This window comes from Talaromyces proteolyticus (assembly GCF_021365285.1).
Source record: "Talaromyces proteolyticus strain PMI_201 chromosome Unknown BGW36scaffold_6, whole genome shotgun sequence".
NCBI lineage: Eukaryota > Fungi > Ascomycota > Eurotiomycetes > Eurotiales > Trichocomaceae > Talaromyces > Talaromyces proteolyticus.
Window position 1 is genome coordinate 789,724 of NW_025764282.1, and position 15,949 is coordinate 805,672.

The 15,949-nt window shown below is 47.3% G+C and overlaps 6 protein-coding genes across 6 annotated transcripts; 4 read left to right on the forward strand and 2 right to left on the reverse strand.

Moving 5' to 3' along the window:
* Nucleotides 1–869: 869 nt before the first annotated feature.
* BGW36DRAFT_165514 (uncharacterized protein) lies at nt 870–3,157 on the forward strand (the record flags this gene model as incomplete). The annotated part of the gene is made up of 4 exons (XM_046209605.1): nt 870–1,214; nt 1,261–1,850; nt 1,912–2,190; nt 2,244–3,157. Coding segments are annotated over 4 exons (1,719 nt in total), but the record flags the coding sequence as incomplete, so codon positions are not given.
* On the reverse strand, nt 2,933–4,022 carry BGW36DRAFT_165491 (putative prefoldin subunit 5). Its single transcript, XM_046209604.1, has 4 exons — nt 3,814–4,022; nt 3,417–3,703; nt 3,241–3,358; nt 2,933–3,170 (listed from the first exon to the last, which is right to left on the reverse strand). Exons 1-4 carry the CDS (start codon nt 3,845–3,847, stop codon nt 3,118–3,120), a joined length of 492 nt encoding a protein of 163 aa, XP_046072020.1. The 5' UTR covers nt 3,848–4,022; the 3' UTR covers nt 2,933–3,117.
* A 159-nt stretch (nt 4,023–4,181) lies between these two features.
* BGW36DRAFT_295381 (prolyl-tRNA synthetase) lies at nt 4,182–6,385 on the reverse strand (the record flags this gene model as incomplete). Its single annotated transcript, XM_046211175.1, has 6 exons — nt 4,182–5,581; nt 5,636–5,765; nt 5,822–5,901; nt 5,962–6,096; nt 6,153–6,231; nt 6,290–6,385. The coding sequence occupies 6 exons, from the start codon at nt 6,383–6,385 to the stop codon at nt 4,182–4,184; spliced, it is 1,920 nt and encodes a 639-aa protein (XP_046072021.1).
* A 249-nt stretch (nt 6,386–6,634) lies between these two features.
* On the forward strand, nt 6,635–10,505 carry BGW36DRAFT_378433 (CBF/Mak21 family-domain-containing protein). Its single transcript, XM_046216106.1, has 4 exons — nt 6,635–7,430; nt 7,479–8,584; nt 8,637–9,177; nt 9,225–10,505. Exons 1-4 carry the CDS (start codon nt 6,675–6,677, stop codon nt 10,152–10,154), a joined length of 3,333 nt encoding a protein of 1,110 aa, XP_046072022.1. The 5' UTR covers nt 6,635–6,674; the 3' UTR covers nt 10,155–10,505.
* A 1,320-nt stretch (nt 10,506–11,825) lies between these two features.
* Nucleotides 11,826–13,915, forward strand: BGW36DRAFT_378439 (putative neutral amino acid permease). The gene is made up of 5 exons (XM_046216107.1): nt 11,826–12,203; nt 12,265–12,407; nt 12,459–12,585; nt 12,638–13,561; nt 13,619–13,915. Exons 1-5 carry the CDS (start codon nt 12,006–12,008, stop codon nt 13,697–13,699), a joined length of 1,473 nt encoding a protein of 490 aa, XP_046072023.1. The 5' UTR covers nt 11,826–12,005; the 3' UTR covers nt 13,700–13,915.
* A 182-nt stretch (nt 13,916–14,097) lies between these two features.
* Nucleotides 14,098–15,881, forward strand: BGW36DRAFT_319688 (uncharacterized protein). Its single transcript, XM_046212617.1, has 2 exons — nt 14,098–14,498; nt 14,553–15,881. Exons 1-2 carry the CDS (start codon nt 14,119–14,121, stop codon nt 15,613–15,615), a joined length of 1,443 nt encoding a protein of 480 aa, XP_046072024.1. The 5' UTR covers nt 14,098–14,118; the 3' UTR covers nt 15,616–15,881.
* Nucleotides 15,882–15,949: the final 68 nt, after the last annotated feature.

Sequence of the window (15,949 nt, forward strand, 5' to 3'; positions counted from 1 at the left end):
AACAGTCAACACCGACCTCCCAAGGCGGGCACCTATGATAATAATGAGGGTTGACCACTTTGTTTGTCGGCGGCCTGCCACCCACCTCCTTCCTCCCTCTCAGTGTGTTTTGCCCGGTTACTTCCTCCGCCCTCTGATGACATCCTTCTCCTCTCAGTCCCACTTCTGAATTCATTGTTCTCACCGTGCCACCTCCTGATTCTCGTAAAGCGTCAAGCTTGTGGAAACGACGGCTCTGAAGTCCTCGTGCTTAAAGGGCCTCGTTCTCCAGTGCATAAGCTTCTAAGATGGAGTAAACACTTCGGTTCTCTGAGTCCCCGATCGCCTTCGCTAACCTACTCCAGCTACGAAAAGTCATCTGGCCCAGGTACGGCAGAGATTTGCGGATTTCACTCCGGAGCATCAAGGGTTGACTTTGGAATTAGAATGGCTTTTGTCCCTTAAGGACAATAAGGCAGCGGTGTATTCCCCTCCTCAACGCAGGCGAGAGGAACAGATCAATGTTTCCCCTGCAGAGGCTACAAGAAAACCGCAAGGTCCCATTGTTCGCGAAAAAGGTTTCAACAACGGAGCTAGTTCGATGCCCAAGAACAAAACTTACCGAGACTTGTACAAGGCGAAGAGCATGTGTAAATCCGGAAGCTCGCCCTCGGGTTGGTGTCTTTGATCCTACTCAACTTCTTCTTATTAACCTTCTCAGCGGAATATGAACTCCCTAAGCCTTATGGCAAATACAAGGTGCAAGCGTGAGTCAATGATAATACCGAAAACAGAAATGTCTGGTTGCTGACATGGTTTATAGGTTGGTCGATGCCGGCAAATCTTTTCTCAAGGGGAAGCCTTTGGCTGGAGACCTTGACATCTTCATTGGGATTTCTCACAAGACTGGAGCCTATGTTAAAAAGCCAGACAACCACGCTAAGGTATGTGACGAGGTGAATTTCCTCGGTTATGTCTTATTAACAGCCCTGGAGTCCATACAATTGTGGGGTAGTTCCCAGTCTGTACAAGCAGCGAAAAGCTTGTTATCAGCACTATTCAAACGCCACGAAGAAGTGCTAGTCTCTCGACAGCAGCATGCCTGGGTTAAAGTCAAGCCAACAAAGTCCGAGGTGGATGATTATGAAAGTGAAATTATTTCCCCAAAGAAGGCCGATTCCCTCATTGAAATGCTAAGAAATCCGCCCATTCCTGGTTCCGGGAGCCGCCACCGAGTAAGTCATTTCCCCTGAGCTTCCCATTCACCATTGACATACCAAGATGGCCTTTCTTTGGCCAGTCGGCGAAATTCCTATTGGCGAAGTCCTGGGTGCTGATCTGGAGGGACTTGATTTCCTTCGATCGCAATACAAATGTTTTATTTACCTGTCAGACGGGAATACAAACGTGATTTGTGTTTCCAGCTCTGATCAGGAGACGCTTCAACTAGCGATTGGTCAGCTGGAGGAAAAGTGCCACGAGCTGATAGTGACGTCAACCTCGAAGAACAAGCTCTATCTGGTAGATTTACCAAGCGACGAAAAAAGAGTGGAAGCGATTACAATCATGAGAAACAAAGAGTTGGTAAAGCCGTGTTTTGTGATCAAACCATCTGACGACTCCCATAATGAGGACGTACTGATTTGGGAAGACACATCATCATCAGACAACGATACGCGTTTACTGTCCGCAATCAAGCGATCACTTTGCTGCGTACCTTTTATTAGCGGCACTTTGAGTATGCGTGTAAGCTTAGGAACGTTCATATTCGAACATTTTCGTGCGCCTAAAAATCCTGACGAGGGATATTCTGTTGATGAATTCAAAGAAATGGTTTCGAATGAAAGGATGAAAGGTCGACTTCTACCTGGGTGAGGATTGGCTATTCATTTCAATCTCATGTTAGTTGTTAACTAAAGTGAATACATCTAGTCTCAAGATCACCAAAGACACACTAATAGGCGAAGAGGCTAGTCGGTTATTTCAATTGGCAGGCAGGCAGCCTTTTTCTTTCACGGGAGGATTGGTGAAGCACATGGTGACCGTGGAATTCGACGCCATAAACAATGATAAGCTGAAATTGGAAATTGAATTCAAAGCAGTGGGACCACGTTATGAGAGAATAGCATCTCGATGGGTAGAGTGTCCAGCGAAAGGGAAGTTCGTTGAGGAGAGATCATTATTACAAGCGATCATACTCGACACTCTAAAGTAGGTTGACTTTTCTTCTCAATGTTTATTGTATGCCTACTAACCATTATCAGTGCAGATTGGCAGCTTGAAATCAAAGAGAACAAGACACTTGCTGCATCTCAGATAAACAACGCCATGGAAGAGTTTGACCATTCACTGCGGCTCAGACAAGGTCTAATCCATGAATCTCTCATGACAAAGCCTAAACGCCGTACAATCTTACCTGGCGGCTTCCCAATTCGTCGACTTATTGAAAAGGCAGCTATCCAGTTACCTATCATAGGAACTGACTACGTTCTAGAGATAGCACGATATGATACCTACGAGAAAGGGGTTGCCCAGACTATCAGTGACGTGGGACCTTCTTCATTTTCTTGGGGGGGGGCCTTGTTTGGGATAAATTGGGACCAGGACTTGAAAAGACTTGCTGAAAAGAAGCAAATCCAGCAAATGGGCTACTACTCCATCCTTGATCCCTTTTTTAATCAAAATGCCAAGGATGGAAGCAAAGCTGGCTTCCAGGGTTTCATTAGTGTAGTCAAGGATGTGTCACGACTTCTCGGTAAAAACGAATGAGTTTCGACAAATTCTGGATCTGAATTATGCTATGGGCTCGTGTCTCTGAAGAGGTCAAGGATCCTTGATTAATCCTCCTAGACTGACACGTCTACACCACCTTCACTTCATCCGACCTCAAATCATTCAATGTCTTTACCAATGAAATAGTATTTTCTCGTTGACATTGATAACAACACCTTGATGGAAAAAAACCGCACGTTTGCCATTCTTCATCCGTAGGGAAAACTAATTCATACCCAACTTTAGGATTCGGCTGGTTAGATTGTCTATGAGAATTTGGAGGATGCGGTTCTGTTTTGTTCCTTTCCCTTGATTCAACGCCAAGTTTGATGATCGGTTTGTCCGATTGATTCCTAGAGCATGCTATTAACTAGCGGAGCTTGTGACAGCTTCACCACTCAAAACTTTTTGTCGAAGGGCTTGTGCATTTGTTAGCTATTTAGTCTCTTGAGCGCATCACATGAATTTAGCATAATGGAAATTACATACCATCTTCGATCACCCTCAGGTTTGCACTCTTTCCTTGCACTATTTTTTCCAGATCTGTGATGTTCGCTTCTAAATCTTTCACTTTCGCATCGTAGAATTCAGTAGCCTTCGCAGTTGTCTGAGAGAGCCCAGGATTAGAATAACGCGCAAAATATAGCAAATGAATATATCCCTACTTTTTCCACATAGAACCCTGTTCCCACATCCACAATGACCTTTTCTCGTTCTGTCAATTTGCCTTTCACATACAACGAACTTGTCAATGGGACAAGAATGCTATCGCCGCCCGCCCCAGGAGCATCCTTTCGTCCGACAATACCATCGTTGATTGTTCGTACGCAGTCTCGGAATTTGGATTGTGCGGAGCGCAGTTTCGCGTGTGAGTTGGTGAGGTGTTCCAATTCGGAACTCAGCCGTGTCTGCAGACTGCGAAGTTGTGGGACGGAGAGGGTTGTTATGTCGACTGTGTGAAAAGTTCAATAGATATTAGCATCTTTCAAAGAGATCTCTGAGGAGAAGAAAATAGCTGCAGGGGAAAAAATGAAGTGCTCGTACCGGCACCTGGGGGAGCACCAGAGGAAGATGCGGGGGTATTTGAGGATGACATTATGCGGTAGCCACTGCCCCGCGCAGTGTTATGCGAATTTAAGTTCGGATTGAAATATGTATATGTGGGAATATACAAATATAGCGGTCTGGTATCAAGTTTGGGTTTCAATTAATTGTCGTGTGTTGCTTATGTATGGTGAAGTGTTGACATTGTGTTTTTTGACAAGCTCAAGTTCGGCCCGCAAATCGAAGAGTGGGGAATTCGGCCAACCCTTACATACTATACGAACTATGGTACTCTTCCTGGCTTGACATTGATATTCTGAGAGAAATGTAGTTTTGATTGTACAGATATATTAATGGCATAATATACAATAGATGCTACACACAAATCACAGCTTTCGCAGCAGTGATCCGACATATTCAGGTAATTCTGCGATACCAACATTCTGACGCAAACCATCCAATTGTCGACAATGTACTTCTACCTCTTGATTCGCTTTCCAGGACTTTCCGACAATAACTACCACTGGGAAGCCAATCAGATCTGCATCTTTAAGCTTCCAGCCAACTTGCTTAGCACGATCGTCTAGGATAACGTCCCTGGTATCCATGTGCAATTTCAGGGTATCGTAGATGGTCTCAGCATCAGCATCGAGGCCAGTGGTAGGTATCACGAGGATTTCATACGGAGCAATTGCTCTCGGCCAATTGAGGCCATTTGCGTCAGAACGTGAATCAGCTACGGCAGAGATCATACGCGATACTCCGATTCCGTGACAGCCCATTTGCATTGGATTGATATGGGACTCTTTTTGGGTATTAGTTTCAGTATGCTTTTCAATCCTCGAGCTGTCAACCTGAACAGTCGCTCCAAAAACCTGGGTGTAACGAGTGCCTAGATGAAATGTGTGTCCTAGTTCGATTGCCTTGTGTGTGTGAAGCGCCCCTTTGTTGCACTTTGGGCACTTGTCGCCACTGACCACGCGAGTGAGATCGAGGCCGTCAGATGTGCCAGGAAAGCTGTTCAGCATTGAGAAATTGATGGAATGTTTCGAGGGTTGGAAACCTTCTGGTAATCCACTTAGGGGAGGATGGTTGTATGAAACGACTTGTGAATCGTACAGGTCTAAAATTGTGTACCTTTTGTCGCCTGGCGGATTCGAGGCTGAGGTTTTCTCTACGAAGTGGACCCATAGATTTGTAGAATTTTCCAAGCTTGTTAGCAAGTCAACGCCGGCCGTCTTTGCTACGGCTTTGATGGCATGGGAGTTGATTCCCCTTTCCACTGGTTCCTCGGTAGAGTCTGATCCCAGCTTAGATTGTTGAATTGAGTATTTCGGATACCAAACTCGGACCAATGTTTTCTTATCTTCTGAGATGGCTGTCCATAGTCCTGTACTTATAGCGGTAGGGTTTTTAGCTCCGACTCCAGTGTCGGATGGTTCTGTGGAATTTGCATGGCTAACGGGGTGATGGCTGCGTCCATCTGACACCTCTTCGTTATACACATAGTCACATGCAGAACAGCTGATCAGCGTATCCTCTCCTTTCGCGCTTATGAGATGGAACTCGTGACTCAGATTACCGCCCATATTACCGGAATCAGCAGTAGCAACAAGATAAGGAACCTTGAGTGTGTCGAATATCCGTTTGTAAGCTTCTCGTACGGCCTCGTAAGTTTGCATCGCTTCTTCTGTGTTATAGTCGAAGGTGTAGAGATCTTTCATGACGAATTCTCGACCTCGCAGAAGCCCCTGTCGCGGCCTAGCTTCATCGCGATATTTCCTTGCTGCTCAAATGTTTAGAACATAGCGATAGCGGTATATACAGATTAGGAACTAACATATCTGATAAACTCTCAAAGGCAAATCCTTATATGAAGTTACGAGGTTAGCGACAAGCGAGGTGATCTCTTCCTCATGCGTTGGTGCAAGTAGGAATCGAGATTCCTTTCTATCATTAAGTCGAAAAAACTGCTCAGCTTAAAGCTCAGTCTCAATCATTGTCCGCTGCTTCATGTCTAACATACCTCCGATCCGCTCTTCAAGCGGCCAGTCTTCTCCCATAGATCCTGGGATGATAATGACGACAGAGACAGTTTCGATGCACCTGCACAAAGTAACGATGTGAGAAATAAAGATCTGCACCGTACAAATGAATAAGTGTTACCTATAGCCTGCATCTGTGTATCAATCAGTTTCTCCAGTTTATCCTGCACCCGCAGACCCAATGGCAGCATGTGAAAGATTCCAGAATATGCCTGTCGGAGGAACCCAGCCCTGATTAAGAGGTCATTTGTATCTTCTGTTCTTATTTGTTAGTAAAATGTGATGATTATAGTAAGCATGCTGTGCACACACCTTTGTCCATTCCAGCAGCTTTTTTCTCGATTCCGCCTGTTGGCAGCCAAAAATTGGAGGATCGAGTGCGGCCGTCATTCTAGTTTCCGGTTAGCACGGTTATAATATATGCGAATAGATTCGATGGATCAAAATACATGAAGTTGGCACACAAAAGTTAAGGAGCCATGTTGCTGACGCGGATTGGACAGTCGCAGGCCAGCTATAGGGCTAGGCCTTAACTTTGTGAACATTAATTATAATTCAATTGAAGCAATTGTTAATTCATGTATATAACTTGATAAGGCGAAAGATCAAGATCGTGGAAATTGCATCGCATATGGACTGATGTTTCTACAAAAACAGTCTTAGCTTCCCTAACTTAGCCCGAGCTTATCGTTATCACGGCCCGGCCCCTGCAAAACTATTCTCCGGCGGCATCACCACTAATTTCTCAGTTATCCGGCAGAAAAATTAAGGATAACAAAAATCAAAAAAAAAATAAATAAGTCTGCTTGCTCACGTTCAAGCACACAGATCGCAATGGCCAAAATCAAGAAAAAGGTCGAAACGACGAGAAGCGAAAAACCAACGTCCACCAACAAATCGAAAGATGCCGGGGACGAAAATTTCCTCTCGCTGGACGCCGGCGCACTTGCTAATCTAACTCGGAATATCGAGGCGCGATTGAAAGATAAAAACAGCTCCGGGAAGAAACCTGCGAAAGGAGCGAAACAACCTACACCGAAACCGAGCAAAGAAAAGGCAGACACTTCTTCGCAGAAGAACGGTACGAATCAAAAGTCGTTCAAAGGGAAGAAGCGGGACCGCAATGGAGATGTGATTGAGAAGATAGAAGACAAGACAACGAAAAGTGGGAAATCTAAACAGGCAGTATCACAAGATGATGGCGCTGAAGATGAAGACGAGGTTCTCAGAAAGGAAATTCTTGCAATGGGGGGCAGCAAAGAGGACTTTGACCTTTTAGCTGGGGTGGAGTCAGATTCAGAACTCGAAGACTCTGCGCAAAGTTCAGGCAAAAAGAAGACTGAGCCTGACGGAGATGCTTTGAGAAAGGAGCTCTCTAGGTTGTTGAAAGACGCTGGCCAGTATGTCCCTGAAATTCCTGACGAGGAAGCTGAAGATGAGGACGTCTCTGAAGAGGCGGACGTACAAAACTCCGACTCAGAAGATTCGAACGACGATGATTCAACCTCATCGGTCAAAGAAGATGCGCCATCTGAAATCATGCCTGAAAAGCCGCAAGAAATCACATTCCCCAAGGAATACTCGCGATTGGTACGTGGTATCTAATTATGGATGTTTACTCTATCTAACTTCATGTAGACTGTGATGCCAAGGTCGGACTGGTATAACACCGAGCTACCTTCAATCCCTACATCGAAAATATCAAATGGACTCCCCAAGTTCCTGTCAGACCGAATTCGGCGGCAGGCAACATCATTGCTCGAGAAGGAGAATGAATTATATACACAGATTCAAAAAAAATCATCTTCGTCGTCTCACAAGTTCTACTCAACTATCATGACCTCGGGAACACTGAGCGACAAGATCTCTGCACTTACGTTGGCCGTTCAAGAGTCGCCTATCCACAGTGTAAAGTCCTTGGAAAATCTAGTATCATTGTCCAAAAAGCGCAGCCGTGCTCAAGCAGTAGACGTTTTGCGATCTCTTAAAGATTTGTTTGCGCAAGGCACACTTCTCCCTGGCGACCGAAAACTCAAAGCTTTTGCCAACCATACAACTCTTGTCAGCGCATTCCAAAAAGTCGGAAACAATTGGACCGAAAGTGATGCCCTTCCTGGCGGTCTCCGTCCCAGCCATTTGATCGTGTGGGCGTTTGAAGATTTTCTCAAGGAGCAGTATTTTGAGGTACTGAAGGTTCTGGAGACATGGTGCAACGACGAAATTGAATTCTCCCGAACCCGGGCTGTCAGTTATGTCTACGAGCTTCTTAAAGAGAAGCCAGAGCAGGAGGCCAATCTGTTACGTCTGTTAGTCAACAAGCTGGGTGATCCTGGCAAGAAGATCGCGTCGAGGGCTTCCTATCTTCTGCTCCAACTCGGTCAGGCACATCCACTGATGAAACCAACTCTGATCAAGAGTGTCGAGGAATTTCTCTTCTGTCCCGGTCAAGGTCAGCAAGCTAAATACTATGCTGTGATTACCCTAAACCAGACTATTCTCAGCACGAAAGAAGAGGAGGTCGCCATCCAGCTGTTGGACATATACTTTTCGCTTTTTGTTATCCTCCTGAAACCCAATGAGAAGCCAAACCAACAGCGCGGGAAGTCTGGAAAGGGCCAGAAGAATGATGCTGCTGCTAAAGGAGCGCAATCTGAACCTGACGACCAGCTGAGAGAAAAACTGGTCTCGGGGATTCTGACTGGAATTAACAGAGCTTATCCGTTCACCAGCTCAGACACTGACCGGTATGTGTGGAAACCTACGAAGACATTCATGTGCTATTCTAACCATATACAGTGTATCTAAACACATCGATACCTTATTCCGCATCACTCACTCTTCCAATTTCAACACGAGTATTCAGGCTCTCATGCTTATCCAGCAACTCAGTCTCACGCATCAGCTTGAGGCGGATCGCTTTTACCGGACACTCTACGAGTCCTTGCTCGACCCACGAATTGCTACGTCTTCCAAACAACCACTTTATCTCAATCTCTTGTACAAGGCACTGAAGAACGATCCAAGCGTAAAGCGCGTCAAGGCATTTGTGAAGCGCATTGTTCAGGTTTTGGGTCTCCACCAGCCATCCTTTATCTGCGGCGTGTTCTTTTTGATCCGAGAATTGGAGAAGACATATGCTAGCCTGACCTCGCTTGTTGACCAGCCGGAAGTGGATGATGAGGACGAGGAAGAAGTATTTAAAGATGTGGTTGATGAGGAAGACCAGCCACCAGCGGAAGCTGTCGAGACAGAAAATTCGAAAAAGAAAGACGGCTACGATGCTCGCAAGAGAGACCCACAACATAGCAATGCCGATAAGAGCTGCTTGTGGGAACTGGTAAGTTAGCCGATTCGAGTGCCTATCTCATTTACTAACAAGACCAGATTCCATATCTAGCCCATTTCCATCCCTCGGTTTCTGTTTCGGCAGATCATATTCTTACACACGAGCCGCTGAGTGGAAAGGCTGATTTGAGTATACATACTCTGACTCACTTCTTGGATCGGTTCATCTATCGCAATGGCAAGGCGTCTGGCGGCCTACGTGGATCATCCATCATGCAACCACTTGCAGGCTCTGGTAGTCACGACTTGCTGGTCAACGCTAACGGTTTGTCTGGTCGAACACATACCGCTGAGCCGGTCAATTCTGAAGGTTTCTGGAGTAAACGTGCAGAAGATGTTGCCGCTGAAGACGTCTTCTTCCACGAGTACTTCAACCGGCTTGGTAAGGATCAGAAGACCAAGAAGGACAAGAAGTCGGCCAAAGACCGTGGTCGTGGAGATGGAGACGGAAGCGATGATGAGAATGAAATCTGGCAAGCGCTTGTGGACTCCCGACCCGAGCTTGAGGGCGACAGCGACGATGACGACCTCGACATGGACGATCTCGAATCGGCCTTTGATGAGGATGACGAGGAGGATGAAGAGGACGGGGGTGTTATCTTCAACGATGCATCTGACGGATCCGACGAAGAGGCAGACGTGGATGAAGATGTCAAGATGGACGAAGAGGAAGAGGTTGAAGAGGCCAAGGCAGGATCGAAGAAACCAAAGGCTAGTGCATCCGACGACGAAGACGAGGATGCATTCGACATGGACGTCTCTGATGATGAGGCATTCCGTGACAGCGACGAAGACTTGCCGTCAGATCTGGAGTTTGGCGGAGTGGAGTTGCCCCCCTCGCCCACGGCGGAGAAGGAAGACGAAAAAAGCAGGCGGCAGAAGAAGCGCAAGCTGCGGCACTTGCCGATGTTTGCGTCTGTGGACGATTATGCATCATTACTGGCAGACGAGGATGATGGACGAGTGTAGGCGAAGTAGGAGTAGCGTATCTAGAATATAATACAGGAAACATGTACAGTTCTGGTATGTATCATGTGATATGAGGATAACCCTAATCATGCCCTGGCACGTGGCAGCCCTATCGAGCCCTTTGACGTCATCCCGCGGCCGCTTCCGGGGTATGTATTGTATCAGTACTATACACACATATACAACTGTTATATTATTAGAATCTGCATTCCTAAGATGGAGAGGCCATGTCGGTAGCAGAATAGTATGAACCATATATGCCAGTATAAAAGAATTGCACGCGCAACAGCGTGCAGACGGCGTCGAACTGCTTACCATCTGCAGGGCGCGGGTCTGGCTGGATTAAAATCCATAATGGATATCACAATTAATAGCATGTACAAAAGCAAGGCAAGGGCTGCACAAAACTCAGTTGAAGAGGGAAAAGTGGGCCTCGACGAAAGCGGCGCCCGCTAAGCCTTATCGGGTCAGGCGGCCTTTCTCAGCCTTTTCGGAGACGCCGTACCCGCAGATATTAAATATTAAGAATTAACATTATTACGTAGTACATGGATGGCTGTGTACTATCTGAACAGAGCGCAGTACAACTCAGAGTCCCATCGTCTATCACTCGAGTTGAGAGAAAAAGAAAGAGAGAGGCGAGTCAACCTTGCCATTGCATCCGACTCGAGGAACTTCACCAAGCGCCCCAAGGAGGCGCCCAGTGGCTTGCGGTGGGGTGGTGGAGTAGGCCAGCCCCAATGCGGGAGGACTGCCTTAGTACCTGCTTACAAGTTCGTAGTAGTCGTCAACACTTGACTCCAATCACGCCGCAAGCATTTGCTGCCAACGTCGCTTGACCGAGTCGATAGGACGGCTTGGGATGAGGCCTCCCCACTCGCTGGACAGATTATTATGGGGGGTCGACCGCCGTGGCGAGGGCCGGATGGTTATGTGCACGAATTTTGCCCTGTTTCTCAGGCCGGGCGATGTTATACAAGTGCGATTACACATCATGACTTCTGCGTACAGCGTACACTGGATGCGTTTCTAGAAGGCTTCGATCTTGCACCATCTGCAGGCGCGACACGCAAGAATCATCGAGCCCAGATCGACTAGCACCCCCGTACGAGGCCCGCCTGTAGGGCCGTTGTTCTTACTGGTCTATTACTGGTCTGCCGGTCGAAAAACTAGATTAAGGGCCCGAGCACGTCATCCGCAGTCCATACTCCACGTCGCTCTTTGGTTCTGATTCTTCCTTAGTCCGGCTACTCGTTAAAACAAGGAATTGTGAGCATAAATTCGATTTCATTACTACACCGTGGAAAATCTCTTCACCAGACCGTTGGAGGATCGCTTATTACTCGCCGAGATCAGTCATTCCGGCTGCCGAGTAGTAGAACTACCGCCTCATTGTCGTTCGATTGCTGGCACACTAATATCTGATTGACTATTGATACGGCGTCTTAAGATCGGTATTAATAGTAAGTGGCTGCTCCACACTTTAAACTTGGTAAGATTGTGCTGACCGTGTAGGCGTCACGGTTTGTTGGTACGTCGCAATACTTTTCCTTGGCCCTTTTCTGAACTTTTTTTATTTTTCTCAGTCTTCCAACTAACCTTCTCGTCCGCTCTTCTAACAGCCTGCAGAGTTGTCGACGATCAGGCTCATCAATTCCATTCGCTTGCACTACTGGATTTAGTGCTCGGATTCTCGGTCGCCTTTAGCTATTAGTTCCTTCCAGATCGCATCTTAATCGCCAGTTATCGCATCCAGCACGAACGGTACATGCATCCAGAGGGCCGTTTAACTCGTTCTTTGTCTTCAGTTTTTGCTTCGCTCCTGCAAAAGGAGCACATACGGCACATAAAATGGCGATAAATGATTCACCACCGCTCGACAAATCTGCCGATGACGCCACCTACAAGTCTGAATATGATGAAGAAAATCAATCGCGGAGAGGAAGTCGCGTGACTGAAGTACACGATGATGATCGTGCCACCATTGGAAAGCAGCTCGAGTTAGAGGCTGAAAATGCCATCAAATACCGAACCTGCAGTTGGCAAAAGGTTAGTCAACTTCCCCGCTTGATCGCATTAGGATTGTGCTCATCTTCAAGCTTCAAAATAGACCGCAGCATTGCTCTTTTCGGAGTACATCTGTCTGGCCATCATGTCGTTCCCCTGGTCGTACTCGGTTTTGGGTCTAGTCCCGGGTCTCATTTTGACCGTCTTCATCGCTGCTGTGGTTCTGTACACGTCTCTTGTACTTTGGTATGCCCAGTGATCCTTGATAAAACTAAGCGCATACTAACAAACCTACAGGAAATTTTGCTTGCGCCATCCGGAAATTCGTGATGTTTGCGATATAGGTCAATATCTCTTTTGGGATTCCAAAATTGCTTGGTGGGCCACTGCCGTTATGTTTCTGTTGAACAACACTTTCATTCAAGTGACTGCTCCCAACCAATAAAATAAGACGAATACAAGCTAACGAAAGTCAGGGACTGCATTGTTTGGTTGGCGCCGAATACTTGAACACCATAACTGGACATGCGACGTGCACCATCGTTTTTTCAGTAGTCGTTGCAATCATCTCCTTTTTCTTTTCGCTTCCGCGCACGTTCGACGGCCTTTCAAAGTTGGCGACTGCCTCGGCCTTTTTCACCTTCATTTCAGTGCTGTTGGCCACCATCTTCATCGGCATTGAACCTCACCCGGCCAAGTATACACTCGCTAAGGGAGAGCCCAAGGTGACAGCCTTTCCAGTCAGTGGCACCACCTATGTCTCTGCCATGAGCGCCTTCTTGAACATCAGCTACACCTTCATCGGACAAATCACACTTCCCAGTTTCATTGCCGAGATGAAGGAGCCTAGGGACTTCTGGAAATCTCTTACCGCCGTCACGGTCGCAGAGGTGATTGTTTTCAGTCTGGTTGGTGCGATCTGCTACGCCTACACGGGAAATCAATACATGACGGCTCCTGCTTTTGGTTCCATTGGGAATGAGGTGTATAAGAAGGTGGCATTCTCGTTCATGATTCCAACTTTGATCTTTCTTGGTGTCTTGTATGCCTCTGTCTCCGCACGCTTCGTTTTCTTGCGCTTGTTCGAGGGCACTCGTCACAAGTCAAATCATACAGTTGTCGGATGGGCATCATGGGCTGGGATTTTAGCCGTTCTTTGGGTTGCCGCCTTCATTATTGCCGAAGTTATTCCTTTCTTCTCGGATCTGCTCTCTATCATGAGCTCGCTTTTCGACTCTTTCTTCGGCTTCATCTTCTGGGGCGTCGCCTACATTCGCATGCGCAGCGCCGATTACGGTCCTGACTTCTACAAGACTCGTGGTATCCGCGGCTGGGTTGGTTTCCTCGTCAATGTCAGCTTCATTCTAATCGGTCTTTACTTTTTGAGTGCGGGCACCTATGTAAGTTTATCGTGCTACCTGATCTATCTATAATATTGGCTAATGGCAATGTGATAGGCTTCGGTCAAGAGTGTTATTCTCGACTACGAATCCGGCATTTTCGGTGACCCGTTCTCTTGTGCGGACAATGGTATCTGATTTAATTATAATTTTGCGTTCATCGGTTTGGACATGCACGAGACTCAACCCGATGTTTCTGGTTTCGATGTTTCTATTTGAGTAGATCTACCACTCGTTGCAAGACCTATTCGGCTTCTTATTCATGTAACTTTCAGTTTTCTTAAGGCTAGTCAGCAATTTCAACCACCCTTATCCATTGTCGTGCATGCATATTATAGAGATATCAGTATATACAACTTTTGAAATTCAACTTTTCACATGATCGGACCGCACAGTAATCACTTAGGGCTTGCGTCGGAAAACGTTATCTCAACGTGACTTTTCCGTTATCGCCTTCGGAGACCCACAGCAATTGCCCGCCTCCGCAGTATCACCATCTCTGGCGCTTTCTTTACTTCTTTTCCTTCTACAACTTTCAATTAACAGCTGGAAAGAAAATGAAAATGTCCGGACTAAGGCACACCTACAGAGGACTCAAGTCCATTCCAACTACCCGCCAATTGTCCCGGGCGGTGGCCAATGGCACTCAACAACTGCTTCCTCGGCCGCGGCCCACCACCGGAGTCCGAAACATTTCTTCTGCTTCTACCTGGGCACAAACACAACCCACGAAGATTGCGCCTGCAAGTGTCAGGCACGCTTCTTCGTCTAGCTCAAGTTTGAATAAAACACAATTATATGATCTTCATCTTGCCCATGGCGCCAAGATGGTGCCCTTTGCGGGCTATGATATGCCGTTGCAATACAGCGATCTCTCACACGTGGACAGTCACCAGTGGACGAGAGAGAAGGCAAGCTTGTTTGATGTCAGCCATATGTGAGCTTTTATTCTATTTTCCGTGTTCTGTCAAACAATTTAACAAATATCCAGGGTCCAACACCGTCTGACCGGCCCTGGAGCTCTTCCTCTCCTACAGAAAGTCACTCCCTCTTCTCTTGACAAGCTGGGAAACAACCAATCAACCCTATCATGTCTCCTTGAAGACGGTACTGGCGGAATCGTTGACGACACCGTCATCACCAGACTGGGCCCTGAGAGCTTCTACTTCGTCACCAACGCCGGACGACGTGAGGAAGACCTGGCCTTCCTCACCGCCGAAATTGACGCATATCGCACTGAGTACGGGCCCGACACCATCAAATGGGAAATTCTCAGCGACCGAGCTCTCGTCGCCCTCCAGGGCCCTCTCGCCGCTTCCGTCCTACAGTCCTTCATCTACACCGACGGTGAGGACCCAGCATCAAGCGATCTCAACACCCTCTACTTTGGCCAATCGCGCGAGCTGTACCTGAAACTCGCAGACGGCTCCAAGACCGCGCATAAACTGCTCATCTCACGCACCGGTTACACAGGCGAGGATGGCTTCGAAATTTCCATTCCAACCTCCGGCTCCCCTTCTCTGCCCGCCCAGGTCACCGAGCTCCTCCTCTCACAGCCTGACCAAGTGCGTCTCGCGGGTCTCGCAGCCCGTGACTCTCTACGCCTCGAAGCAGGCATGTGTCTTTACGGCCACGACATTTCGACCGCCCACACGCCACCTGTGGCAGCATTAGGCTGGGTGGTTGGCAAAGAGCGCCGCGACGCCAGTTCACCAGCCTCGCAATTCAACGGTTCCTCCGTGATCCTCCCACAACTCGCATCCCCCTCCAAGACTATTTCTCAGCGCCGCGTCGGATTCACGATCGAAAAGGGCGCGCCGGCTCGTGAGGGGGCTATTGTTGTTGATCCAAACGACAGCAAGGTGCAGATCGGCGTGATAACGTCTGGCCTGCCCAGTCCGTCATTAGGCGGAACGAATATTGCCATGGGGTATATCAAGCAGGGACTGCACAAGAAGGGGACGGGGGTGGCTGTGCTCGTGCGCAATAAACTGCGCAAGGCGACGGTGACGAGTATGCCCTGGGTGGAGAGTAAATTCCACCGTCCTACTTAACCTATAGATTTCTTGTCTTCGTGCCGTGGTTTGTACAGCATTTTATTATGATTCTGTGGAGTTTTTTCTATGATTGTTATGTAACATTCAACATGAGCAGAGTATATCTACGATGACGATTTGGTTTCATCAATCAGTCTATCTCAATAGTTTGCATTTACACTTCGAACATTAAAATTCAGCTTTTCTAGTCAGTATAATGACGCATGAGTGTATCGCTACCCGGTAACTAATAGAACAAGACATAAAATACTATGCCTTTCTACCATCCTAATCTGATAGCAGTGACATCCCTACCTCTACAATCGACATATAGTCCCCCGGTATAATATAT

Bases quoted from the DNA above. Each gene is read 5' to 3' on its own strand.
- BGW36DRAFT_378439 (XM_046216107.1), top strand. From the start codon at position 12,006: ATGGCGATAAATGATTCACCACCGCTCGACAAATCTGCCGATGACGCC. The intron at 12,586-12,637 runs GTGACTGCTCCC...AACGAAAGTCAG, and splicing joins TGAACAACACTTTCATTCAA to GGACTGCATTGTTTGGTTGG. The intron at 13,562-13,618 runs GTAAGTTTATCG...GCAATGTGATAG, and splicing joins TTTTGAGTGCGGGCACCTAT to GCTTCGGTCAAGAGTGTTAT.
- BGW36DRAFT_165491 (XM_046209604.1), bottom strand. From the start codon at position 3,847: ATGTCATCCTCAAATACCCCCGCATCTTCCTCTG. The intron at 3,704-3,813 runs GTGCTCCCCCAG...CTTTTCACACAG, and splicing joins TACCCCCGCATCTTCCTCTG to TCGACATAACAACCCTCTCC. The intron at 3,359-3,416 runs GTAGGGATATAT...GGGCTCTCTCAG, and splicing joins CAGGGTTCTATGTGGAAAAA to ACAACTGCGAAGGCTACTGA.
- BGW36DRAFT_319688 (XM_046212617.1), top strand. From the start codon at position 14,119: ATGAAAATGTCCGGACTAAGGCACACCTACAGAGGACTCAAGTCCATT. The intron at 14,499-14,552 runs GTGAGCTTTTAT...ACAAATATCCAG, and splicing joins TTGTTTGATGTCAGCCATAT to GGTCCAACACCGTCTGACCG.
- BGW36DRAFT_378433 (XM_046216106.1), top strand. From the start codon at position 6,675: ATGGCCAAAATCAAGAAAAAGGTCGAAACGACGAGAAGCGAAAAACCA. The intron at 8,585-8,636 runs GTATGTGTGGAA...AACCATATACAG, and splicing joins ACCAGCTCAGACACTGACCG to TGTATCTAAACACATCGATA. The intron at 9,178-9,224 runs GTAAGTTAGCCG...TAACAAGACCAG, and splicing joins AGAGCTGCTTGTGGGAACTG to ATTCCATATCTAGCCCATTT.